This window comes from Pogona vitticeps, chromosome 7 (genome assembly GCF_051106095.1).
Source record: "Pogona vitticeps strain Pit_001003342236 chromosome 7, PviZW2.1, whole genome shotgun sequence".
NCBI classification, from domain to species: Eukaryota; Metazoa; Chordata; class Lepidosauria; order Squamata; family Agamidae; genus Pogona; species Pogona vitticeps.
Window position 1 is genome coordinate 1,525,873 of NC_135789.1, and position 21,902 is coordinate 1,547,774.

Sequence of the window (21,902 nt, forward strand, 5' to 3'; positions counted from 1 at the left end):
AGCCCCAGGAGCAGCCAGCCAGAGCCAACGGCCAGAGAGACAGACCGAGGGCTGGAGAATACTATCCTTTTCTGCAACTTAGGGATGACGGTGGGTTTTTTGCTGCTGCTGCTGTTAAAATACTTGGGATTCTAAAGCCCAGGCAATCGATGGCAAAAGATGCAAAGCCTAGCAAGACATCCCAACCCATCTTCTGTCTGCCCCAGTCCCAACCCACCCCCAAAACAAAACCAGCAGGTAAAGAGAGAAACTGGTGCCTGCCCTTTGGAGGAGAGGGGCTCTTTCATCCTCCCCCCCCCGTCCTCAATTTCAGCACTAACAAAACAACCGCCCCTCCTTTTCGGGACAGAGTGAAGGGGTCCAGACTCTCCCCTTCCATCCACCCTCACCAGAACCCCGGCAGATTCTTGGGAGAAAAAACACACACACATGCGCACAATGCGGTGGGCACAGCATCAGGAGTAGGAAGGCCTTGGTTCAAGTCCCCACTGGGCCCTACGAGGCGCTGGGCTGGACCCTCGAGCTAGCCCCAGAGTCTCGGCCCGACTGCTTTTCCCAATGGCGGTGGCCAAAAAAGAACCCGGAGGATGGAGAGGGGAGGCAGGGGTGGCACATCACCCAACGCGCAGAGCCCCGAGCCCCTCGAGGGCACCCACCTGCACTTGTGGCACTGGTAGACGTTCTCCCCGCAGTTCCCGCACACCCCGGGGTTGGCCGGGACGGAGGCGCTGCAGCGGGGGCACTGCAGGGTCTCCGTGGAGGCCTGGTAGTTCTCGTAGAAGTCGGCAAACTCGATCATCAGGTTGGAGGCCACGATGGGCAGGGGAAGGTCAATCTTCACCTCCGTCTGGCCCGGTGCCAGCTGGACCTTCTTCGCCTTGTGCCAACGGGCGGGCCTGGAAGAGGGAGGGGAGGGTAGGGGAGAGGCAGGGCGGGGGGAACCAAGAAGCAAAACGGGTGTCAAGGGGGAGGCCGAGACAGCGTGCCTCGATGTTCAAATCTCCCTTAAACAGGGATGGAGGAAGAGAGGGGCTGCCTCCTCGGATCCTTTCCTTCTGCTTCGGCAGCAACACGATGGGACGCAAAGGGAGAGAGATTTTAAGCCACAATCCCTCCCGCCACAATGCCGTTTGGGATTAAAAGAGCGGCCTGTGTCTCATGGGAAGAAAGATCTAACGTTCCATTCAACTCACCTCTTTTGTTTAAAAAAAAAAAACCTTTTGATTTTTCAGACTCCCCTCCCACCCCTCACCTTTCTAGGGTGTTTCTGTGAGATCTTAGGGTTTTGTCCCTCCCTCCCAGAAAGAATGCTCCCCCCCTCAACGGGGGAATTTTGGTTTTTGGTATTACATAGCCCAGCTAGACAAACGACCAGACCCCAGGCTCCAGATGCACCCTCATCGCTGGCTAGGCAGGCTAAGGACGATGGGTGCTGTCACCAAAACAGCCTCTGGGGTTCACAGGATCCCTGCCACGCCCGTTTGGGAAGAAAGGTCTATAAATGGCTGTGAGAGACGGGAAAAGCACTCGCAAAACCCTGCTCATATAAACAGTTCAAGATTCCCCACCCCCCCAGGCCATGATGGGAGTCGTAGTACCAGTGTGTCCAGAGGAAGCCCTATTGGGGAAACATAGCGCGGAGCCACCACGACGCAGGACGTACCCAGCTTAAGTGCTAGAAAAATGTCAGATCGAAAATGTGTTTGCTCCTTTTAAACTCAGAGGAAAGAGAACAGGAGTCTGCAGCGGCGCCCCCCCCCCCACACACACACCCCACTCATCCCCCCCCTTACTTGTTCTTCAACTCCACAATGGCTTGCACGGTTCGGTTGTTGTAGTAGAGGTTGATGGTACGGACCATCTTGGTGCGCTTGAGGTCCCCGATCTTGACGGTCACTTTGCTGATGGTGTGGCTGCCGATCAGCTTGACCACCTGCTGGGTGGTGGTGTACCTGGTGTCCACCTTGATGGAGGACAGCTTGATGTACTGAACCCCCCCCCACAAAAAAAACAGGAAAAAAAACCAGAGTGAACACCATGTGCTGGACACAGCAGGGTACACAGCATCAATACTGTGAAATGGGATCAAGATCGGGAGATCGCCAGCGCTTCCTTCCTGGGGAGAACTTTTCCCGGCAAGCGCTTGGAAAAGGGACTCGGGAACCTTTGGGGCCGAGGCGGGTCCTTAACCCTCGGAAGCTCAACCCTCTTGCTACTCAATTAGGCATCTAAGCCTTCCTTCGGCTGACAGCCAATCCATCTTTCTTTTTTTAAAAAATTTATCAAGTCTACTGCTTGCGTCTACCAAGAAGCACTTCATGCTGTTTTACAGCTCGGTCCGATTCAACCGCCGGCCCCAACTTAACTGAGCCTCTTCAAATCAACGGAGGTTTAAGGAACACATACATGAACCCCATTGATTCAGCCAATCTCCCTACGTCAGAATGAAAGTCAGCCCTTCTCGCTTCAGGCAAAGACAGCCTTCCTCTCTCGTCAGTTGACCCTTTGGCGGTTCGCTCAATGTTTGTGACCGCGGGCGGCTGCCAGGGCATGTTGAACGTTGTAGCTGAGGCAGGAAGTGGGAGGGTATAAATCTGGGGTGGGGGGGCGAGGGAAGGAGTCAATACTCACACAGAAAGCCACCTCGGGGTTGTTGCAGACGAGGCAGGGGTCGCTCTCTAAGTAGTAGCCGTCAAATTCCACCAATCCAGAGAGGGTGCTGGAGGCGGGAGGGGAAGAGCAGCCAGGCAAAGTCAGGGCCCCCCAAGATGCACCTTTTGTAGGCTTGGTCTAGCCCCACACCCAGTTTCCAACAAGGGCAGCCCCCCTCTCCCAGATCCTAGGCAGACTCAAAAGCACAGTCTTCGTGTCTTGGACATGACGCCTGCCACAATGGGCTCCCACCTCATAGCACCAAGCAAAGCCAAACAGCTTGGGTGAAAGCCTTCCCAAGGCCACCCATGCCAAAGGGGAGGGGTTGATTTGGGCTGTCCAGCGCCAAGCCCGCCCTGCCCAACCCTGGGCAAAAGCAGGGGCTCTCCTTTCGGGCACATCTCGGCCCCGAAGACAGCCAGCCCTGGGGTCTCGGGGGCTGAAGAAGAGGCCGGAGCACTTACTTGTAAATGTTGGAGTTCGGATGGTTGGTAAGGATGTGATTTTGCATCCGGAGGATCTCCACCGCCTTCTGGGAATACTCCTTGAGCTGAAAGAGAGTCCACACGGTTGTGTCTTGTGTACACAAGGCTGGGCCTTTTCTCACAGTTTTTAAAACGCATCCATTCCTGACAAAGTCCCTCTCGTTCTCTCCTGACCCGCCTCCCCAGGCACCTGGCTTAAAATGCCATAGACCTTGGGACCCTCTCCAGCGGATGGCCGGGATGGCCCGAGTCCCCCCCCCCCCCACAAACACACACACATACAGAGGCTTCCACCTCTTCCTACATCCGGGGCCTTGTGCCTTCTTCCATCCTCTTCCATCACGGCCTTATCCTTGAGAAGACAAAAAGCGAAAGGAGACGGCGCCCGCCCCAGCCCTACCTTCTTCTCCGTCTGCTGAGTTTTCAGAGAGAAGTAGCCCAGCAGGTCGACAAACTGAGCCGCTTTCCGCCCGTAAGCCGGGAGTTCTGGCCAGATGGACCACATCAGGTCCAGGAGAAGTTCCTGCTGGGATTTGTTTGAGTTCCTAATTGGAAAAGGATCAGAAAGAAGGCATGGGGGGGGGGTTAATTAACAGACAGGGTCCGCCCCACAATGGTTAAGTCCCCAGCCTCTGCTTCAGCCACCTCCGCGGCTGCTCTTCTTTTCCTGTTTTCCATGGGAGGGCCTCTCTCTCCCTCTCTCTCTCTCTCTCTCTCCTGCGACTCATCCTTTCCGACTGGGTCCCAGGTTATGAAGAAGCCCCACACCCAACCCGGCAGTGGCCCCACAACAGGTGGAACGCATCCCGAGCCATCAAGAAGCCTGGCTTCCCCACTTTGGGTCACCCAGCAATCCCAACCGCCGCAGCGGGTGGCAAAGGCTTCTGGGCATTGTAGTCCAAGAATACCCTCTGGGTGACCCAAGGTGGGGACTAGAAGGTGCCCCCTCCTCCTAGGAGATGAACCCGTCGTTTCCAACCCATCGGGCAGGAGAGGCTGTTTTCATTTTCACCCAAGCCCTTTGCAGCCACCTCTGGATCGGAGGCCTTGTCACCCAGAAGGGGGAGTTTCAGGCTCTCCCCCCCCCCCAAGCCAAGCAGAGCGGAGACCTCTGGGGCTCACCGGTAGATGTGGAGAGTAAGGCAGTGGGCCTGCCACCGGACCGACGAGGCGTTGGACTCCAGCAGGAAGCAGCGCAGGAACTGGACGAGGGTCTCTCTGTCGGCGAACTTGTTCAGCTGGTTCACCAGGGCCGTGCACAGCTGGTCCTCCTGGCTGCCAGAGGAGGCCTCGCCTGGGGTGGACAGGGAAAGAGGCAGACCGAGGGCTAAGCCGTGGAGACGGAAGGCCAAAGGGTCCCCCGTTCGTGGCCTGGCAGGAAAGGAACAGCCACGGCTTTCAACGACCTCCGAGGGCTGCCTCGAGGTGGGAGCTGCCCCTTGCACACACACTCAGAGGCCGACCCGAGTGCGGCTGAGACTCAGTGGCGGGCAGGCGGCTCGCCCAGGCTCGTTCTGGGTGGAAACATTTCCTGGCCGAGGGAGGGAACCAGCCCATCGCTGTTGGGGCCATGACGAGATCCGGCTCACCTTCTCGGTCTTTCTCCTTCTCCTCCTTCTTGGTCTTCTTGGTGGAGGACTTGCTCTGCCCGGAGGGCTGGCCTGTCCCGGGGCCTGCGGGGGCAGCGGCCGAGGGGCCGGATGACCCAGAAGAGGACCCGGCCGAGAGGACCTTGCTGCCGCACAGGGCGCAGGAGAGCAGCTGCAAGAGGACGGGTGAGACCCCTTCGTCCACCAGGAAGCTGACTTGCAGGAGGAAGTAAAGCACGGCTGGAGGGGGGCGAGAGGAAGGGGAGCCGCTCTGAGCATGCCAGTCCTTCAGGCCAGGCGAGGCGTGGGTGTGTGTGCGCCCCTTTGTGCCTCTTTCGAAAAGGGCAACGGCAACACCGCCTGACCCAAGGACGGGCCAGATCCTGCGCATTCCCACACACCGCCAGTTTCTAGGTCTTCCCCCTCTGCCTTCCCAGCTTCCCCAGGGAAGGGACTTACAGTCATCTTTAATGCAGAATTTCTGCCAGTTCACTGTCCGCTGGGTGGCGATTTCTGCGCAAGCCTTCAAGTGCTCCATCTGAAAGGCAGAGCAGGAAGGCAGGCTGACCTTTCCAGCAAAGCAGTGGACAAGCCGCTGAGACCGGAGGACACCCCTTGGCCCCAGAAGCCCCCAAAGGTGACCCCCCTCAAACGGGGCTCTCCGTGGCTACTCGTAAAGGCACCCTTCCTCTGCTCCTGGAGGCAGGAAACCTCTGCGCCTCCATGGCTGGAGAACACAGACCATGACAACGCTGCTCAGTCATATGGGTTCCACCCTGTGGGGGGTTCCGCCCTGTGGGGGGTCCCGCTGGGGTAGAGGACATCGGGCGAGAGGGGCCGCGAGTCCGGTCCAGCTTCAGGCCTCCTCCGACACCACGGAGGTGTTCAGGCCAGCGAGAGAGGCACCCAGGAAGCTGCCTCGAGGCACGATGAAAGAAAAATGCAGACATGCACAAGAGACACAGACGGATGCGCTTACCAAGCTGATGAGGGTGTCGTACTGCAGGGCGGAGCCAGAACTGGCCGTGACCACGCTGGCCCGCAGGAAGATCCCCTGTTCCTCCAGCAGCTTCTTGATCCCCCGGACGTGGGCGTCGAGGGTGTGCAGGTCACGCAGCTGGCGGTACTTCTCCTTGGAGCCACAGATGAAGAGCAGCAGCTTCCGCACCTGGCGCCGCACGAAGGGCGTCTGCTGGATCATCAGGTACTGCACCGGGAGACAGAAGGAGGGGGGGCAGAGGAAGAGAGGGAGATGGGCGTCAGCAGGCAGACCCCAATGCCCCTTCTTGGCCCCTCAGGTTCCCTGAAATATGTCTCTCCTTAAAAAGGACCCGAGGAGGTTCACAACAGGCAAGCTTCATCCACACGAAGGAGGAGATTCTCCCCCTCCCCGTGTCTCCGCTCAGGGGAGACACAGATGGCACCCCAAATGGCAGAGATGACATTTGACAAAGGAAGAGGGGCAGGAAATAGGACCACAAGTCCTCTGGGGTTTTGAAAACTGGGCATCAGGGGGTGGGTGGGTGGGTGGGTGAGGAAATCTATTCATTTAAAAGGTGAATCGGTTTCCCCTGAGAGCTCCTGGAGCAGTCACGTATCATTTTCTGATGAAGAAAGGCGAGTCTTCGCAGCGGAGGAGAAGCGGGAGATACTACTCTGCTGAAGAAGCCTTCCGGCCATTTCAAGTTTGGCATCCAGAGAACTCAGGACCAGAGAAGCCGACCCGAGGAATGGTGACTTTTAACCCGCCCCCTCCACCCGGGCGCAAACCCACCTCAGAGAGGAAGTAGAACCAGGAGTGGTCAAAGACCGGGGGCGGGATGCGGGTGTTGGTGTCGGCAATCTTCTTGATCTGGTAGGGCAGCCGGAGCACCATCTCGGTCAGGAGCTGGGTGTAGGCCTCAAAGACGTCGGCCGCGTGGCCCTGCAGGCGGGAGGAGGAGGAGGAGGAGGAAAAAGAGGTGTCATGCCCGAGAAGGAAGGGAGGGAGCGGGCGAGCGAAGGAAGACCTCCGAGGCCACGTCGGCCCACCTCGGAAAGCGCTGTCTCCCCTTCTAATCCCTAATGACTCTCAGGGGCCCATCCTGGCCCAGAAAGACAGAAGAACATCAAACTGGGCAGATGCTGGGATACAAACCCGGGCCTCTCCTGTCACAAAGCCTGTCCTCTGTGGTGACCCAGCAGGAAGAAGTTGGGTGGAGATCAGAGTCTGGGGGGAAAAAAATCTATATTCTTTTCTGGATGCAGCCCCTGGGATAACTGACCTTGGCAAGGCCACCAGGCCAGGGGATTCTGGGATTCGTAGTTTTAAAAAAGTTTTCTGAGCTGCAACTGGGTTCAACGTGTAGATCCCCCCAAAAGTTTTTGACTCTCAAAGTCAAGACCAAATGTAACGACAGGAGGAGGGAAAAGGCTAACTGGGTCTGGATCCCTGAACTACCCATGTTCCTGATCCGTTAACAGGAGTTCTGCCTGGCCGGTTTAAACTTCTCTGTGTTACAAGCCCTGCTTCTCTCGCAACGTACACGTCGCTCTTTTAAAAAGGAAAAAAAAAGAATAGGATGAAAATTACCCAGCTTTAGTAACCTGCGCTTCTTTGCACATATAAAGTTACAAACAACAACAACATAATAATAATAATCTTAGCGTAATCTTAGAATGGCAGAACTGGGAGGGACCCTCTGGATCATCGAGGCTAGCCCCTGTCAAGGAGGCCCAGTGGAAAATCTAATATATCTGTCTACTTATTTCTCTATCTTCACCCCTTCTAAATTTATTTTAGCTTCACCCATTCCCCATCCCTGCAAAGCGGGGACTCTTAAACCGAGAGTCGCATGGTGTAAGTAGGCAATAAATGGGCTTATTTGCCTCTCGTTAGGTTCTTCACCTCCATCAACCTTTCAAGCCACCCCTTTTCCGCGGCTACTGAGCAAGGAAGCGAAATACCAAATCATAATTTTAAAAAGCCCCCAAACCTTTTGACTGACAAGAGTAATGTGAAAACAGCAGGGCCCTTTTCAAGGGAAGGGAACAAAAGGCAGAAGCTTAAAATGGCAACAGGCACCCCCCCCCCAGGCCTTCAGAATTTCAGCCGGTTTCCATTCTTCCCTCGTAGGGAGCACCCTAATGCTTAATTCAGCTTATTGTATTGTATTGCAAACGGGCAGCACATCAAATCAAAGCTGCCACACCAGGCGCAGAGGATAAAAGAGGCGCCGAAGCAGCTGGAGCAGCCGAGGAATGGCGCCAGGCAAGCCCTCTCCGCTCGCCCACTGGAAGGCATGCAGGGTGGTTGTTGTTGTTGCTCCCCTGGTGTCGAGAGGGCAGCCTTTAAGGGTGCCCTCGGCCTCTTAGAAGCCAAGCCCTGCCTGGCCCGGGAGGGAAAGGGCGGCTGGAGAGGGGCTGAGCAGCAGGAGACGGAAGGTGAGTCGTGGCGGCCGCCACCTGGCAGCATCTGCCTCTTCCACCCGACGGGCCAAAGCCTCTGGATTGGGTGCCCTCTGTCTAGGTCAGTTTCTGGTTGTGACCCCTGCTGTGCAAAGCGTGACCCCGACATGGGCGCCAGGCCCTTCTCGGCCTCCCTTTAAGGCCACTTTGGAGAAGGAGGCAGACACAAGAGGTGCCACGAGCAGGGTTTGAAAGAAGAACGGTCACAAGAAAGGCCAAAAGAGGGGGGAATGTGGGCTGATGGGGCCAGAATCAACGTCCGGCTCTCCTACAGTTTGTCCCCCAACGTTCACTGTCCTTCCTGCCCCGTCCAGATGCAATTCATGTGGGGGATCAACGGGAGCCAAAGGTTCTCCTAGTACAGACATTAACTGAGCCCAGCCCAGCGATGGGGGAACTGGACGACTCTGTTCTGAAACCTTTAATGGCATTTACAAGTTACAACTGGACGACTCTCCAGCCCCGTTGCAGGAAAATGCATGGCGATGACGTCCGGCCGCCCCCCGAAGCGGAACTCACCTTGACATACTGGCGCAGGAAGAAGGGGCTCATGTCCGGCGGGGAGGAGGTGGTGTGAGGTTTCAGCAGCTGGCTGCTGGCGACGGGCTCCTCGTCGTTCTGCTGGCCCTTCCAGTACTCCAGGAGGGATTTCAAGACGTGCAGGCAATAGTCCACCGCGCCGGAGCTGAGGAGAGCGGCCGCGGTGGCGCCGGAGATGAGGGAGGACGACTGGAGGGAGGGGACAGAGAGAGAGAGAGAAAGAGAGAGAGAGAGAGGGTGGCCACACTGATTTTCTTGGACGGGGCTCAGAGACCCCAGCGAGACCCTGTGGGTTCAGCGACTGGGCGAACTCTGGAGGAGGTTTTAAAAGAGGGAGAATGATGGAGGTGTCAATCCGAGAGACCAGGAGGGTTTCCAATGGGAAGGCCGGGGTCTGGGCTGGAGAAGCGGCGGCAGCCGGTCATGGTACCCAGACATATCGAGGGAGGGCAACCCGGATGCCCTGTCCTGACTGACCCACCAGGCCTCGGCTGCCCTAAGTAATCAGGAACAGCCACAGCCCACATCGGTTTTTGGAGGCAGGGGAAGTGATCTCGCATCAGGATAAGGCCCTCTGCCCCTCCTGAGGGCGGCCGGCCAAGGCAAGCGGGGCGGCATCCCCTCTGACCGAAGGGCACGGCTCAAGCTCCTACCAAAGACGGCCCCTGCCGCCTCCCAGCCTCCACCCTGTGACACACACACACCCGCCGGCCACCACCCTCTGCCCCAAAGGACGCCCCGTCACCTTCCACGTCACGTGAGAACCATGGGGGAAAAAAGTGGGAGGAAGCAGTGGGCCCAACACTTCTTTGAAGACCGGCCTAGGCCTCCCTCCCGCAGAACTTATCTGGATGGCTTTAAGGTTCAGGGATGGGACTCAAAACCGCCCGGCCGCCAGCCAAGTCGTTTCAGCTGAGGAAGCTGACAGCCTAATTCCGCACGGGGAGGGCGGGGGTGGCGCGGGCGATTTATCTCCTGCCTCTGGTTTTCTGGCTTTTTTTTTTTTTTAAATAGAGCACCCGCTGAAATTGTGTTTACCAAGAGACTCTTTTGAACCAGCACTTTAGTTAAAGGGTTTTTTTTTGGAGGGGTGGGGGGGTGGAGGAAGAGAAGAAGACAAAACCCCAACCAGTTCTTAAGTCTAATCTCCCCTCGACACACATGCCACTGGGCAACTAAGCTGAGGATTAGCAGGAGGAGCGAGAGTCTTCACCCTGTTCCATTCCCCCCCCATTTGAAAAAAGTTGAAATTTCAATTCATTTCTCTGGATCTCAGCCAGCCAGCCCGCACAAGGGAAGTGGGGAGGCCGTTACTGACGAGAAAGGTTCCCTCGGATGCAGAAGAGAACTTTTCCTGCACCTGAGTGCTTTCTGATGAACTTCGACAGTCTGCTATCTTTTTGAGCCCACCTTCGTTTGTCGGGCAGATGAACACCACCACCACACACGCACACAAAAAGGCGGGTGAAAACACAAGTGTAAATAAAACCATTACAGAAACTCCCAATAAATCCAAACAAACCCCACAGCTCATAAGCTCATTAAAATTCGACGCACTTCAGTCTCCATTTTTTAACCTCTGCGCCTTTGTTATTAATCTTCTTCCTTTGCTAGGGCGCCTTTCCCGGCTCCCTCTTATTTATTTTTTTAAAGACTTATTACTGCACCTTTTAGCAACAAAAAACAGCGAGGGAATCCTCTTAGCGACTTTGAAACGTCAAGGCGGCAGAAGCGTCGCTCATTCCCCCCCTAATCACATCCACAAATCCCCACCCTCTCTCTCTCTCTCTGTCGCCCACAATGCACACCCCAGCTTTATAACCCCCTTTGTGCAAGGGTGTGTGTGTGTGTGTGTTTCTGAAGGGCTAGAGAAATTTAACCAGCCCCGCCATTTGAGTCAGCCAAGAAAACTTCTCCAAGGATCGGGGTCGGTAGATGGACTCTGTGCATCTAAGAGAGTCACAAGCAGGGACCATGGGGGGTGGGGGTGGGGGGAAGATGGCTTTCGCCTTGCCCTCATTGGCCCCCGGGAGAGATGACGGGAACCGAACCCTCCCTGATGGCCTTTCATCCACTTTTTTTAAAGGATAATGTCGGCACAGGAGGACGCCTGAACTTCCTCCTCATCTCGGAGACAGTGCTGGGGGGCGGGCGGGGGAAGGTACAGTGAGAGAACTCCACGGCCGGGAACTTGGGAGACCAAATTGAATGAATGGCTCCTGTTAGATCCGGTCAATGCGTCCCTGATTTACAGCAATCCTAATGAGGGCTTTCCAGCGCTGTGAGACACTTCAAAGGCCTGGCTTTAGCAACAGTGTTCTGCAGGAAGTTCCCCTGGCTGAGCAGGGATTTGAACTCAGGTTCCCCGAGCCCTTGCCGGTCTCTCGGCTACCCTGCAGGGGCCCCCCTGTAACACGGCGGGCTCGCTTGTCCCCAGCCCCCTTTCCCCCCACTCCACAGAAGCCACCAGGATGCTTCCTCCGTTTTAAGGGACGCCCCGCAGACCTCTGGCCTCGGGCAACCCTCCAAAGAGCCTGTACCTCACAAATGGATGACTTGGATCCAGACTTGGTCCGGGACATGAAGACGCTCAGCAGCCTCATAATCACCAGGTGGACTTCGTTCAGGGGGGTGCGCTCATTCTTCTTGGACACGTCCTGGGAGGGAAGGAGGAGGAGGAGGAGAGGAAGGGCCTTCCCTGAGTCTATTCCGTCCCCTGGCTTTACGTCCTCCATTCCCTGCCTTCCCCCCTCCCCGCCCTCCCTTAACGCCAACCGGCCAAACCGCAGGTGGCCAGGATGGAGAGAAGAGCCATCGGGCGAGGCCACCTGGGCGCCTCCATACCTTCTTATCCATGCCCAGCTCTGCAATGAGTTGGGCGAGGAGATTATCGAGGGCACCTTTGTCTTTCTCGTCCTCACCGTCCAGGTCTGTCGTGAGCATCAAAATCACCTGGGGAGGTGGAGGGACGGAGGGCACAATGTCAGGCAGTGGCAGCAGCAGCAGGAGGAGAAGGACCACAGATCACTCGGGTGGTAGAGCAGAACGTCTACCCTCTGACCGCAACCTGAGAAACCCCCCCCATGCTGGACAGCTGCCCCCCCCAGCCATGCCCTGACATTCAGGCCCCCTTTAAACAACCGCTCCGTCAGATGTCACCCCAAAGGAAAGAGAGCCCACGGGAGCCTCTCCCCTGCTCCGTGTAAACCTCCATCCCTTTCGCAGGAAGAACCCCAGCCCTGCACGGCTGGTTCCACTGTTTCAAGGAGAGGAAAGGGGCCGTGAACGCCCACAGGCGGGCGCAGGGGCAGCAAAGGCTCCGGAGCCACGAGGCCTCTGCGACTGCGAAGGTCCCGGGCCGCTCACCTGCATGTAGGGGATGGCGCGAACCCCGCCCACGTTTCTCAGCTGGGGGAGGGTCTGCAGGAGCCGCTCCAGGAGCATCAGGCGGACCATGTGCAGCCTGGAAGGCAAGGGAGGGAGACCGTGAAGACCCCAGGCGTGGCGTGGCGTGGTGTGTGTGTGTGGAGGGGCTTCGAGCCGAGGGGGTGGAGTCACGCCTGGGGCCTCACCTGTTGCTTGCGTGGACGTCCCCTTCCGCTTCCCCTTCGCCCTCGCCCTCCGATCCTTCGCCCTCCTGCTGCCCCGTGGTGGTGCTGATGGCCCCCGTGCTGGAGCTGACGCTCCCAGGCCCCGCGGGGTGGCCCTCGGCCGTCGTGTCCCCGTAGGCGCTGCTCCGGCCGGACACTTGAGTGGAAAGAAGGAAGGAAGGGGTGAGCAAACAGGAATGGGAACGCCAACTTCCATGTATTCTGGGGAGGAGAGAAAAAGTTGGGCCCAGGGGCTAAACCAAACTCGACTCGGGCCCTCACCGCTGTGTTCGCCTGCCACGGAGTCCACCGCGCTGCCGCCACTCTCTGAGCCCACGCTGCCCCCGTGGTCGGCCGGAGAGGTCCGTAAGGTGGAGCCGTCGGTCGCGGCTGTGCTGCCTTCGTCGTCGGAAGCTGGAGCTAAGGGAGTAACGAGAGCTGTTACAAGTAAAAACACCGCCTCTGAACCACTCAAACAGGAAGGCCGCCGCTCAAGGGTTTTTAAAAGGAGGAAATGTTCTTCTTTCCCAGCACGCCAGACCAGGGACAGCGGGGTGTGCAGTCCCTCAAACAGGGGGCACAGATTTGCGGAAAGGCGTCGGTGAACTTGGAGAGGGGCTTGGAAGACCTATCCCGACGGTGAAAAGGTCCCCATCCTCGGTCCGACCCAGCTGCGGCACCCTCAGAACAGGGCTGCCCATCTACGAGCCCCCGTCGGGCCACCAGCGTTCCACGTCGTGAACAGTTACCTGACGCGGTGGTGTCGGAGAGGGTGCCGGCATCGAGGGAGGAAGAGCTGGGGGCTTGCCCGGAGAGGCCGAGGCTCTGCAGGCCGAGCGCGCTGCTGCTGCTCCCTGCACCGGGAGGACAAAAAAGCCACACGTCTCTCTCTCTCTCTCTCTCTCTCTCTCTCGGTGGGGACGGGAGCGTTTCCAGAAAGGTGGGCTCTCAATACGGCTGGGCTCAACCTTCCTACTCTCCCCGGGACAGACACCCTGAGGCCGCTGGACAGAACAGGGAGCTGTCCCTTCTGGTGACTGGAGGTCGCATATACCCCCAGCTGACTAGCAGTCACAGATGGCCTTCCCCGCCTCCTTATAAATTTAATTTATCCCTATCCCCAGCAAGTTTATGGAAGAGGTGAAAGCCAACCCCAGGAAGGGGGAAACGGGACTCCCCAATTCTCGACTCAGCCTCATCACCTGGGGAGAGACAGTTCTTCCCCGCTGGCGTTTCTCACCTTGCTGGTCTTGCTGAAGGCTCAGGGCAATGGCCAGCTCGACCATGGTCTCGTCGTCTGCGTCGGGGGGAATATCCAGCATCGGGGGGAACCCTTCGGCTCCGGCCAGCAGAGCTTCAAGCGGAGACGGGTTGCCGTTGGTCACATTCTCTGCCGTCTCCAGCACCATCGATTCCGACTGGGAAGGGAAAAGGAACAGGGGCATTGCCAGAACAAGGAGTCAAGCCATCAAGAAGGCGGCAGAAATCCCAAGACACTGGAAAGAGGGTCTGTTTTTGATGCCACCGTGGAGAAGGACGAGTTCCACGGGCGTCCCCTGAGAAGCATCGCCCATCTCCTCTTGAGGTGACCTGAAAAGACAACCACTGAACCAGCCCCTCCCACGCTCTTCTGTGTGTGTGGGGGGGGGCTTGCTAGGCCTGAGGTCCCCCACCGTGGCTCACCCCGGGGGGGGGGGTTCTTTGAGGGCAAATTCCCAGGAATCCCGGCTCTGGGAGTTGTAACCAAGACCCGCAGGGCTGAGCCAAGGTGGGGGATCACCTGACCTAGCAGGAAACGGGTGGGGGAGGGACTCACCACCAGCTCGAAATCCCCGTGGTCCACCTCGCTTTGTTCTTGGCCTTCCGGGCGGATGTCTTCGCCGTTGGGTATCCCGGAGCTTTGCAGTTTGTCATCCGCGTCATCGTCATCGTAATCATCTTTATCTCCTGGGACCGCATGAAGAACAACAACAACAAAAAAAGAAGTCAGCCACGTCGAGGGTGCCCAACATCAGGCAGCAGCCAAGGCTTGAAGCGGGTGTGGCTTTTGATTCCGTTCCTTTTGGACAAGAGGAGACCCCCTGTACCCATCCCTAGCGGGAAGAGCCGCCACAGACATGTGGTGTCGGTGGGTCCTGCGGGAGGAGGGCCGTGTGGCTGCTCCTCCCGGGAACGCCCCCCTCCAAGCCTGGACGACCGACGTCAGTCCACAGGCAGCGCCCGCAGGCGAAGACGAAAGGAAACGAGCCGCTTTTTACCCATCGGGGTGTTACTCCGAGGCGAAGAGGGCAGGGTCACGTGCCGCCGCTTGTTCCTGGGCCGCAGCACCCGGATCAAGGCTTGCTTGCAGGAGAAGCTCACGGCCGGATCCTGCAAAGGGGAAGTGAGCGAAGCCGGGTCGTACGACGAGGTGGAAGCAGCCGGCGGGGCTGAGCCCCCGACACCCCCCAGAGAGGCTTCCGCGGTTTGTCACGAGAGCTTTCACTGTTCTTCCTGCCACGGGCCAACGTGGCGAGTTCCCCGGATGGCTCCCAGAGCGAGCGGAGGGCCTCGCGGCCTTGCCGTGAACAAAAGCCATGGCTGGAAGGGTGGGGTTAGAGCCGACGGTGGCACAGAGGAACGACCTACCGGGCAGAGCAGCATCTGCATGTAGATTTTAGAGGCCATGTTGATGCAGTCCAGCTCACAGGTGCAGTAGCCGTGGGTGATGTCCACCAGGGCGTTGACGGTCGCTTCGACGTGGGTCAGGCCTTCAGGCACAGAGAGGAGAAGAGAAACTGTGGCCGCGCCAGTAACAAGGACGTGAGTTTTATGCAGAACGCCCGTCCCTTTTAGCGCCCACCCACCTTGCGAGAGGCGACTTACAAACCTCACCGGAAGGATTGATTCCCTTCGCCTTCCAAGTGAGCAGGATGCTCGCCCTTCCTCGGAGAGGGTCTCCCTTCTACACCAACCATCACATTGCCAGGCAGGGAGGTGCAGAAGCCTGCCTTCCTTCCACGATTGCCCGTCCCCAGCCCGCCCGCCCCGAATCTCTGCAGTGGAGGAGGCTCCTGCCGGGCCCTGCAGACTCCTCAACCGGCCGGTAAACGGAGAAGACCTGTCTTTGCCTGGTACCTGGCAAACAAGCAGGGGCCAGGAAGGCGTTCTTGGGCTTGGAGGCGTGCAGCTTCCAGAAGTGGTTCACCAGCTGAGTAATAAAACTATACCCCTCGCCTTCGGGGGCTTTCTGGGCCTCCCGGCCTTCTTCGACAGCTTCTGGAATAGGTTTGAGGAGGAGAGGAACTGTAAGCAACAGTAGAGCGGAGCAGCAGAAATCGTTCCACCACCACCATCCCCCGGTCGAGAAAGAGGCAGGGAAAGGAAGCCGGATCCCATCAACCCTCTCAGGAAACCCCCCGCTGAGCTTTGCCCTTCCTTCAGTTTCTTCTCCCTTGCCAAGCTAAGGATGCTCCATGTCAAGAAGATGTGCAGGACTTTCCTCTGCCCCCCTCTTCCCCTTTTCCTCTTGTGCCGCATCTTTTTGAACACTGCAAACCTTAAGGCAGGGACTGGTTCTCGATGAGTAAAACAGCTCCAAGGGCTTGTCACCCCACAGAGGGGCCTCAGCGCCAAAAAACACGTAGGATTAAGGAGCTGCGGCTGCTTGGTTGTCACGGGTCTCCAAGCAGCATCTCCCCCATATCTCACAGAGCATTGAAAACTGTCCTGAAGAGGCCGAACCGGGAGGGCGAAGGACCTCCGGGAGAGGCCTGCTTTCTGCCCACCTGCTTCCAACTGAGGCAGCTTGGATTCGGTGAAATGGACCAGGTTGTTCGGCCTCATGATGGCAATGGAGCGGGCCGTGATGACCAGCCTCTGAAACACTTCCGGGTCGAGGTCTCTGCCTTCTTTGCTGGAGGTGGTCAGGTACTGAATGGCTTTGCTGAGCAAGGCCTGATCCTGCAAGGCGTCAAAAGGGGGAAAGTCAGGAACGCGCGTGCACCGGAAGCGTGGCCCCGAGAGCACCTCGGGGTCAGGAGAGCGGCCCCGGCCCGCCACGAAGCGCCACGAGAACTCAGTCCGAGCGGCAGCCCAGAAAGAGCCTTCACCTTGTGGTTGTGATAGGCCGAGCGGCTGGTGTGGAGACTCGCCAGGAGGCTCTTGGTCTGCTGCTGGACGCTGGCCGGGGCGGGTGTGGACAGGAGCATGGTGGCCAGCTCCTGGGCGGCGCTCTTGCTCTTCTCCTGCAGGTCAGGGGCACAAAGGGTTTGAGAGGGAGGGAGGGAGGGAGCCAGGCCGGCCTCTGGGAACACCTCGGGCCCAGCCAGGAGCCGGGGGGGGGGGGTCAAAGGCAACAGCAGTGGAAAAAAGGGGATGGAAAGGGGGGGGAAGACCACCCCCTCCAGCCCTGCCCTGCCCATCTTTGCATGCCAGGTGGACAGCCGGAGCCAAAGGGCGAGAGGCCAAAGTTCGCCCTGTTCCCCCTCCTGCCTGGGGAGGAGGAGGAGGAAGAATCTCTGCCCCCAGGCTCCTTCTGCAGCAGGCAGGGCTCCCCCTGCTGGCCCTGGGCAGACCAGCCAAGGCAATATGCACTGCTCTGCTTTCCGGGAAGGAAAGCCGCCCAATCCCCACACATCGTTTTTCCTTCCAAGATCCGGGTTCCGTAAGGGCCTCCATGAGGCAGCGCATGCCTCCTGCCCCGCCTCCAGCCGCCTCCCGAGATGTCCCAGAAACCTCACGGAAAGTTACTTGCCTTCTCGTTGACAGGTCCGACAGCAAAGCAGCTTTCCAGAGCTTCTAAAGAACTCACGACTACCCTGGAGCGGATGGAGTTGGGGTGGGTGGGGAGGGAGGGAGGGCGGACGGGCGGGGGGGGGAAGAAGAACAGAAGGGGAAAAAAGCCGGATTCAGAAAAGGCAGGCTCCTTAAGACGCAGCTTCCTCACTCCCGCCACAGCTATGGATGGCTCAGAGAAAGAGAGAGAAAGAGAGACAGCGCTAACAGATGCCAAGTCCCCTGCCTCCAAACCCCCCCCAAAAGAAAGGAATCAAGGCAAGATAAAAAACCCAAAACTGCCACGGGCACCCGGCGTATCTCACTCTTTGTGCCGCAGACCCGAATGCTAAACCTGGCGCGTGCTCAGAGAAACTTAGCGGCCGTTTGCTGCAAATCCGACGCTGAAAGGCAGGAGCAAGGCGGATTTCCTTCTCTCTCTTTCTCTCTCCCTCTCTCTTCCTAACGAGGATCAGCCTGCTTCCTAACAGACCCCCTGCAGCAAGGATCACTCGGATGGGGTTGACAGCCCGGATTCATCCTGTCCCTCTGCCTCTCCAGCTTCTCCTCCCCGAGACGCGCATGGGAGGAAGATCAAGGGGGCGATGGGACACGTCTTCCTGGAGGGTGGGATGGGGTGAGGGGGGGAGCGGGAGAAAGCCAGAGCGGCTCGGAAGGGCTTTGAGGATAAGCCGTTTGCTGTTCCCGAAGAAACCGTGTCTCCGACCCGACTCCCTCCTCCTCCTCCTCCTCCTCCCCCCCCCCCCCCCCGATTAAAGTCAAGTCCAAAACACTGGTAACAACTTCTCCGCCAATCCGGTTGCCGGCTGGGTGAGATGCGGCCCTTGGAAACCAGGACTGGAACAGCCTGGAGCGGTCCCAGTTTTGCAGATAAAACCCAAGCTTTGGATCTTAATTTCTCTGCCCAAGGGGGCGGCCAGTCTCAGAAGAGAGCCTGCAGCACATCATCCATATCTGGAGGGCAGCTCCCAGGACCCCACAACCCCCCAGGGGAGTCTGGTGGCCAGAAAGGAGGCTGCCAGCCCTTCCCCTTGAACCGTGGGTCACTCTTTCCAGCTTTTGAGGCTTCAGCTGCCACGGACGACACGTGCCAAAGTGCAGAGCTGGGGTTACAAGCCCACCTCGGTCTGATTTCTTCCTCTCAAAGGCTAGGGACCCGGCTGAAGGGCAGAGGGCCTCTCGCTCCACCCAGTCCTCCTGTTTAGTGGGAGATCCAGGCGCACATGCATCAAGCGGGTATCCTCATTCCGGGGCCGAATGAGATGCCAGTCCACACAAGCAGAAGTGGTGACAAGCGCTTCCATAAATCAGCCCAGGTATACGTGACCAGACTCATGACCCTCCCATCTACCCCTTTCTCCCTGCCGGTTTCTCTTCTCGCCCTTCTCTATCTGCAAGCGCCTAGGGGCAGAGACCCAGCCTCTAGTTTTTCACAAAGCACGCTACCCACAGACAGGGCCACCACAAAACAAATTCCGCTTTTTGCAGGGCTTAAACCAGGGGGACCCCGTAGACCAGGTGTGGCCAGGCAGGGTCGCAGGTTGCAAGCGGGGGAGAGGGAGAGAGAAAGGCTGAACGAGGCCCCGGAGACCAGCAGAACGTACGTGAAGGGAGCTGACACCCTCCCCCGGAAAGCCAAGCTTTCCAGCCTTCCCTCTGCAGTAGTTCCCCCCCCCAGGGGGCCTGTCAACACACTGCAACACTGTTTTGAGGACCATCATCCTCTAGCAGGAATCCAATGCCGTTCAGGGGCAGGGAGGAGTCCTCCCCAGAACGAACAGAGCTTTTTAAAAAAGCTAGAGAAACATACGTGGCACAATCCCAATTCCCTGGTGGAACCTGGGTTTGGATCCTGGTCGTGAATTCCTACGAAAGCTGAGCCTCGCCACCCGCCCAGAAAAGGGGAGGCCAGGATAGTGGAAGAGGTTTAAGCAGGCAGCTGGGATCCTCGGCCAAACACCCCTTGGGTTCTTGGGGTCTCCGCTATTCTGCCGCTGCCGCCCCGATTGCGCCATGCAGGGAACCCCTGACGGGAAGCAGCCCCCGAGGCCCTCGGGGGGGGGAGAAAGAGGCGGGGTAGACACCTTGCAGGCACAAAACGGCAGCCAAGAGAAATCGGAAGCGCCTGGGGCCGGTTATCCTCAGGCAGGCAGAAGCCGCTCGTGCAGAGGAAGAAGAGGGAATACTAACCGGTCGAGGGTAGTTAAGGACTCGGAGTCAGGACTTGGAAAGGGGGCAGAAGGTGGAGAAGAGGGAGGGAAAATACATCTGTATAAATAAAACAATACAAAGCTCACAGAGAAAATACTCAACACGTCCTAAGCAAGCGGGAGGAAGCGGCAAAATAAACCAAAGGGTTAGGGAAACAGAGGGAGGGAAGGAGGAGGTCCAGATCCCAGCCGAACCGAGCCACGGCTGCTTCCGTGGGGACGGTCCCCAGCTTCTTGGGTGGCAAGCGAAACTCAAGGGAGCAGCACCGTCCTTGGACAGAGAGGGTGGCGGAGCCGAGCATGGGCTGGCTACTGGGAGCTCCACCCACCCCCCGCTGCCTCTCCCCCCAAGCCTTCCTGCAGGGAAAACCCAGGCGCAGCAGCTTGCTTGAAGGGGGGGGCGGTGGAAACAGCTCCTGGCACGGCTGATCAGTTAAAAGCCAGAGCTCAGAGCATGGCATAAAAAAAAAACACAACACCCTGAGAAATGGAATACAGTAGACCCCCCCCTCCTGTCTCCACAGGATCAGTATCTACCTTTTATCCCTCATATGAAAACAGTGAGTCCAGAATTCATCTTCTTATGAATCCCAGATTTCCATTTCATCTCCCCCCCACTAGGTACGTTTCTAGTCCCTATTAAGAGTAGGAAGCAAGGACTTCAAATGAAAAAAAAAGCAGGAAAGTGGATGGCGTTCTGAAAAAAACGTACCTCTCAAGCACAGTGCCGCTTGCAACTGCTGGGGTGGCCAACTCCGTGTCTCCCGTCCCATTTCCCTGGTTCTGATTTGGAGGGCAGACGTTGCTTACAGAGGCCGACGGGAAATCTTCGGGGGGCTCATCCGGCCAGCCAAATTGCTCTTTCGTTTTGCCGTAGATCTTGACGGCGTCTAGCATGGTGACGCCCGCAGGATCCACGGATGCTCCAACTGCAGGTGAAAACGGGCAGTGTGTGAGACCAAATCAAGAACAGGAAGGGAAGGGAGAGGGAGAAGGAGAAGGAAGGAAGAAAGGAAGGAAGGAAGGTATTACGTTGTTGTTTTTTGTAAGAAATGGGGAAAGGTTATGGAAAAGCTACCGAAGATGGTCAGCTTCTTGTCTGCCTGCAGGGCTTCCTCTCGGGTGAAGGGGAAGTCGAACCACCGAGGCCGGCTCAGATTCAGCTGCATGGTGCGGCCAAAGATCTCAAGGTAGGAAGGGGCTCGCTCGATGGCTTGGGTGCCGATCTGGACCCGCATGCCGGTCATCACCATAGTGCTGTTGTTGTTGGTCACCTCGATGGTGAAGCCGCCAGGCTGCAGCACAACAGGGACAGCGGCGGTCCATCAGGACAAAAAGAAAGTGCATGGGGAGGAGGGTAGTGGTCTTAAACAACCACCTCACCCTGGACAACGCGGGTGGGAGGTCCCAGCCCTCCGAGGGTTCACAGCGTAACCCCCCCCAGGCCCTCCCCAGGCACCCAGCCGAAAGGGCTTCTCCGCCCTCCCCTGGTCAAGCCATCCCCCCTCTCTGGCGGGGTCAGTCCCACAGGCCCACCTCTCGCGGCCCACTTACCTTGGTGTTGGCCACGTACATCCCAGTGGAGTTGAGCCGGTGCTTGATCTGCTGAGCGTTGTAGACCTGCAGGAGGTCGTTGCCCCCAAACTCCACGTCGGTCAGCTGCTGGTTGTGCTCGAAGAAGTCAATGGGGAAGTTCACCTGGGTGGAGGTGCGGGTGGCTGGAAGAGGGAGAGGAGACAAGCCCCGTGAGAGCTTGGGCACCGATGGGCAGGCGGGGGGTGGTGGTGGTGGTGGCAGGATCCTGGTTTCCTCCTTTATTTCTGGGATGAGAACAGCCCACCCAGAGGGCTCCGAGTACCGAGCGCTCAGAGCTCTGACCTGAAATCCTCGTGTCTCCGAGTGGCGTTTGGGGTGCTCAATTACGGTGGCCGCCTTCCCTCACCTGATAAGCGCCCCACTTTGAGCAGCCACGGGGCAGGGAAAGGTCTTCCGCTCTCCGACCCTGCCAGCCCTTGCACCTTACGCTTCAGAATCTGCCCCCAGGCAGCTCCTTCCCTCCTCTCTAAACCACTGCCCACCTTTTCCAAAAGGCTCCCGGTGGAGACCTCCTGCCTCAAAGACAGCCAAATGCCAGTGGGGAAATTCCCCACCTCCTGGCCCTTCCGTCCCGAACCGGCTTTCTTTCTAGCTGACTGGAACTTTCTAGTCTCCACTGAACAATCTTTTGAATTCAGGAGTTCAGTCGCAATACAGAGACGGATGTATTTTCAGGGTTTTTTATTTAATATTTTCAGGCAGTGAATCTGCAGATCCTAATCCCGCAGATGGAGCTCGTGTGTTTGTGCGTGTCCCTATTGTAGCACTCCAAATAATAACAACAATCTGATTTCTATCCAAATATCTATAACCATACATTTCATACACCTAAAATCACAAATGACACCCGCAGACCCCAATCGAAGGAGTCCCTCGATACCGGAAAGATGACCTCACGGGTTATAACAGGAATGAAATGGCCTTTACTCGATCACCCCTTTTTCAAACAACGACGCTGACAATGACAACAGCACAACTCTATTGTTGTCATCATTTGCTGTCAAGCCGGAGCTGACT

The 21,902-nt window shown here is 57.7% G+C and overlaps 1 protein-coding gene across 7 annotated transcripts in view; it reads right to left on the bottom strand.

The window, feature by feature from the left end:
* The window catches only part of UBR4 (ubiquitin protein ligase E3 component n-recognin 4), a 69,847-nt gene that overhangs the window by 20,605 nt on the left and 27,340 nt on the right, over positions 1–21,902 (bottom strand). For 3 of the 7 annotated variants that reach the window (XM_072977477.2, XM_072977481.2, XM_072977479.2), the window contains exons 47-75: positions 20,844–21,007; positions 20,368–20,584; positions 20,002–20,218; positions 19,270–19,302; positions 17,039–17,102; positions 16,395–16,529; positions 16,071–16,245; positions 15,421–15,561; positions 14,932–15,053; positions 14,562–14,673; positions 14,120–14,250; positions 13,544–13,721; positions 13,053–13,157; positions 12,586–12,723; positions 12,286–12,460; positions 12,080–12,176; positions 11,558–11,665; positions 11,254–11,370; positions 8,693–8,902; positions 6,501–6,650; positions 5,706–5,933; positions 5,186–5,264; positions 4,727–4,966; positions 4,260–4,431; positions 3,538–3,682; positions 3,117–3,202; positions 2,632–2,719; positions 1,794–1,987; positions 657–896 (exon numbers count right to left, since the gene is read on the bottom strand). In XM_072977477.2, the coding sequence (XP_072833578.2) occupies positions 657–896; positions 1,794–1,987; positions 2,632–2,719; positions 3,117–3,202; positions 3,538–3,682; positions 4,260–4,431; positions 4,727–4,966; positions 5,186–5,264; positions 5,706–5,933; positions 6,501–6,650; positions 8,693–8,902; positions 11,254–11,370; positions 11,558–11,665; positions 12,080–12,176; positions 12,286–12,460; positions 12,586–12,723; positions 13,053–13,157; positions 13,544–13,721; positions 14,120–14,250; positions 14,562–14,673; positions 14,932–15,053; positions 15,421–15,561; positions 16,071–16,245; positions 16,395–16,529; positions 17,039–17,102; positions 19,270–19,302; positions 20,002–20,218; positions 20,368–20,584; positions 20,844–21,007 (4,261 nt within the window). The remainder of the gene's footprint in view (positions 1–656; positions 897–1,793; positions 1,988–2,631; positions 2,720–3,116; positions 3,203–3,537; positions 3,683–4,259; positions 4,432–4,726; positions 4,967–5,185; positions 5,265–5,705; positions 5,934–6,500; positions 6,651–8,692; positions 8,903–11,253; positions 11,371–11,557; positions 11,666–12,079; positions 12,177–12,285; positions 12,461–12,585; positions 12,724–13,052; positions 13,158–13,543; positions 13,722–14,119; positions 14,251–14,561; positions 14,674–14,931; positions 15,054–15,420; positions 15,562–16,070; positions 16,246–16,394; positions 16,530–17,038; positions 17,103–19,269; positions 19,303–20,001; positions 20,219–20,367; positions 20,585–20,843; positions 21,008–21,902) is intronic. The other 4 variants (XM_072977482.2, XM_072977480.2, XM_072977483.2 and 1 more) reach the window with 2 other exon arrangements.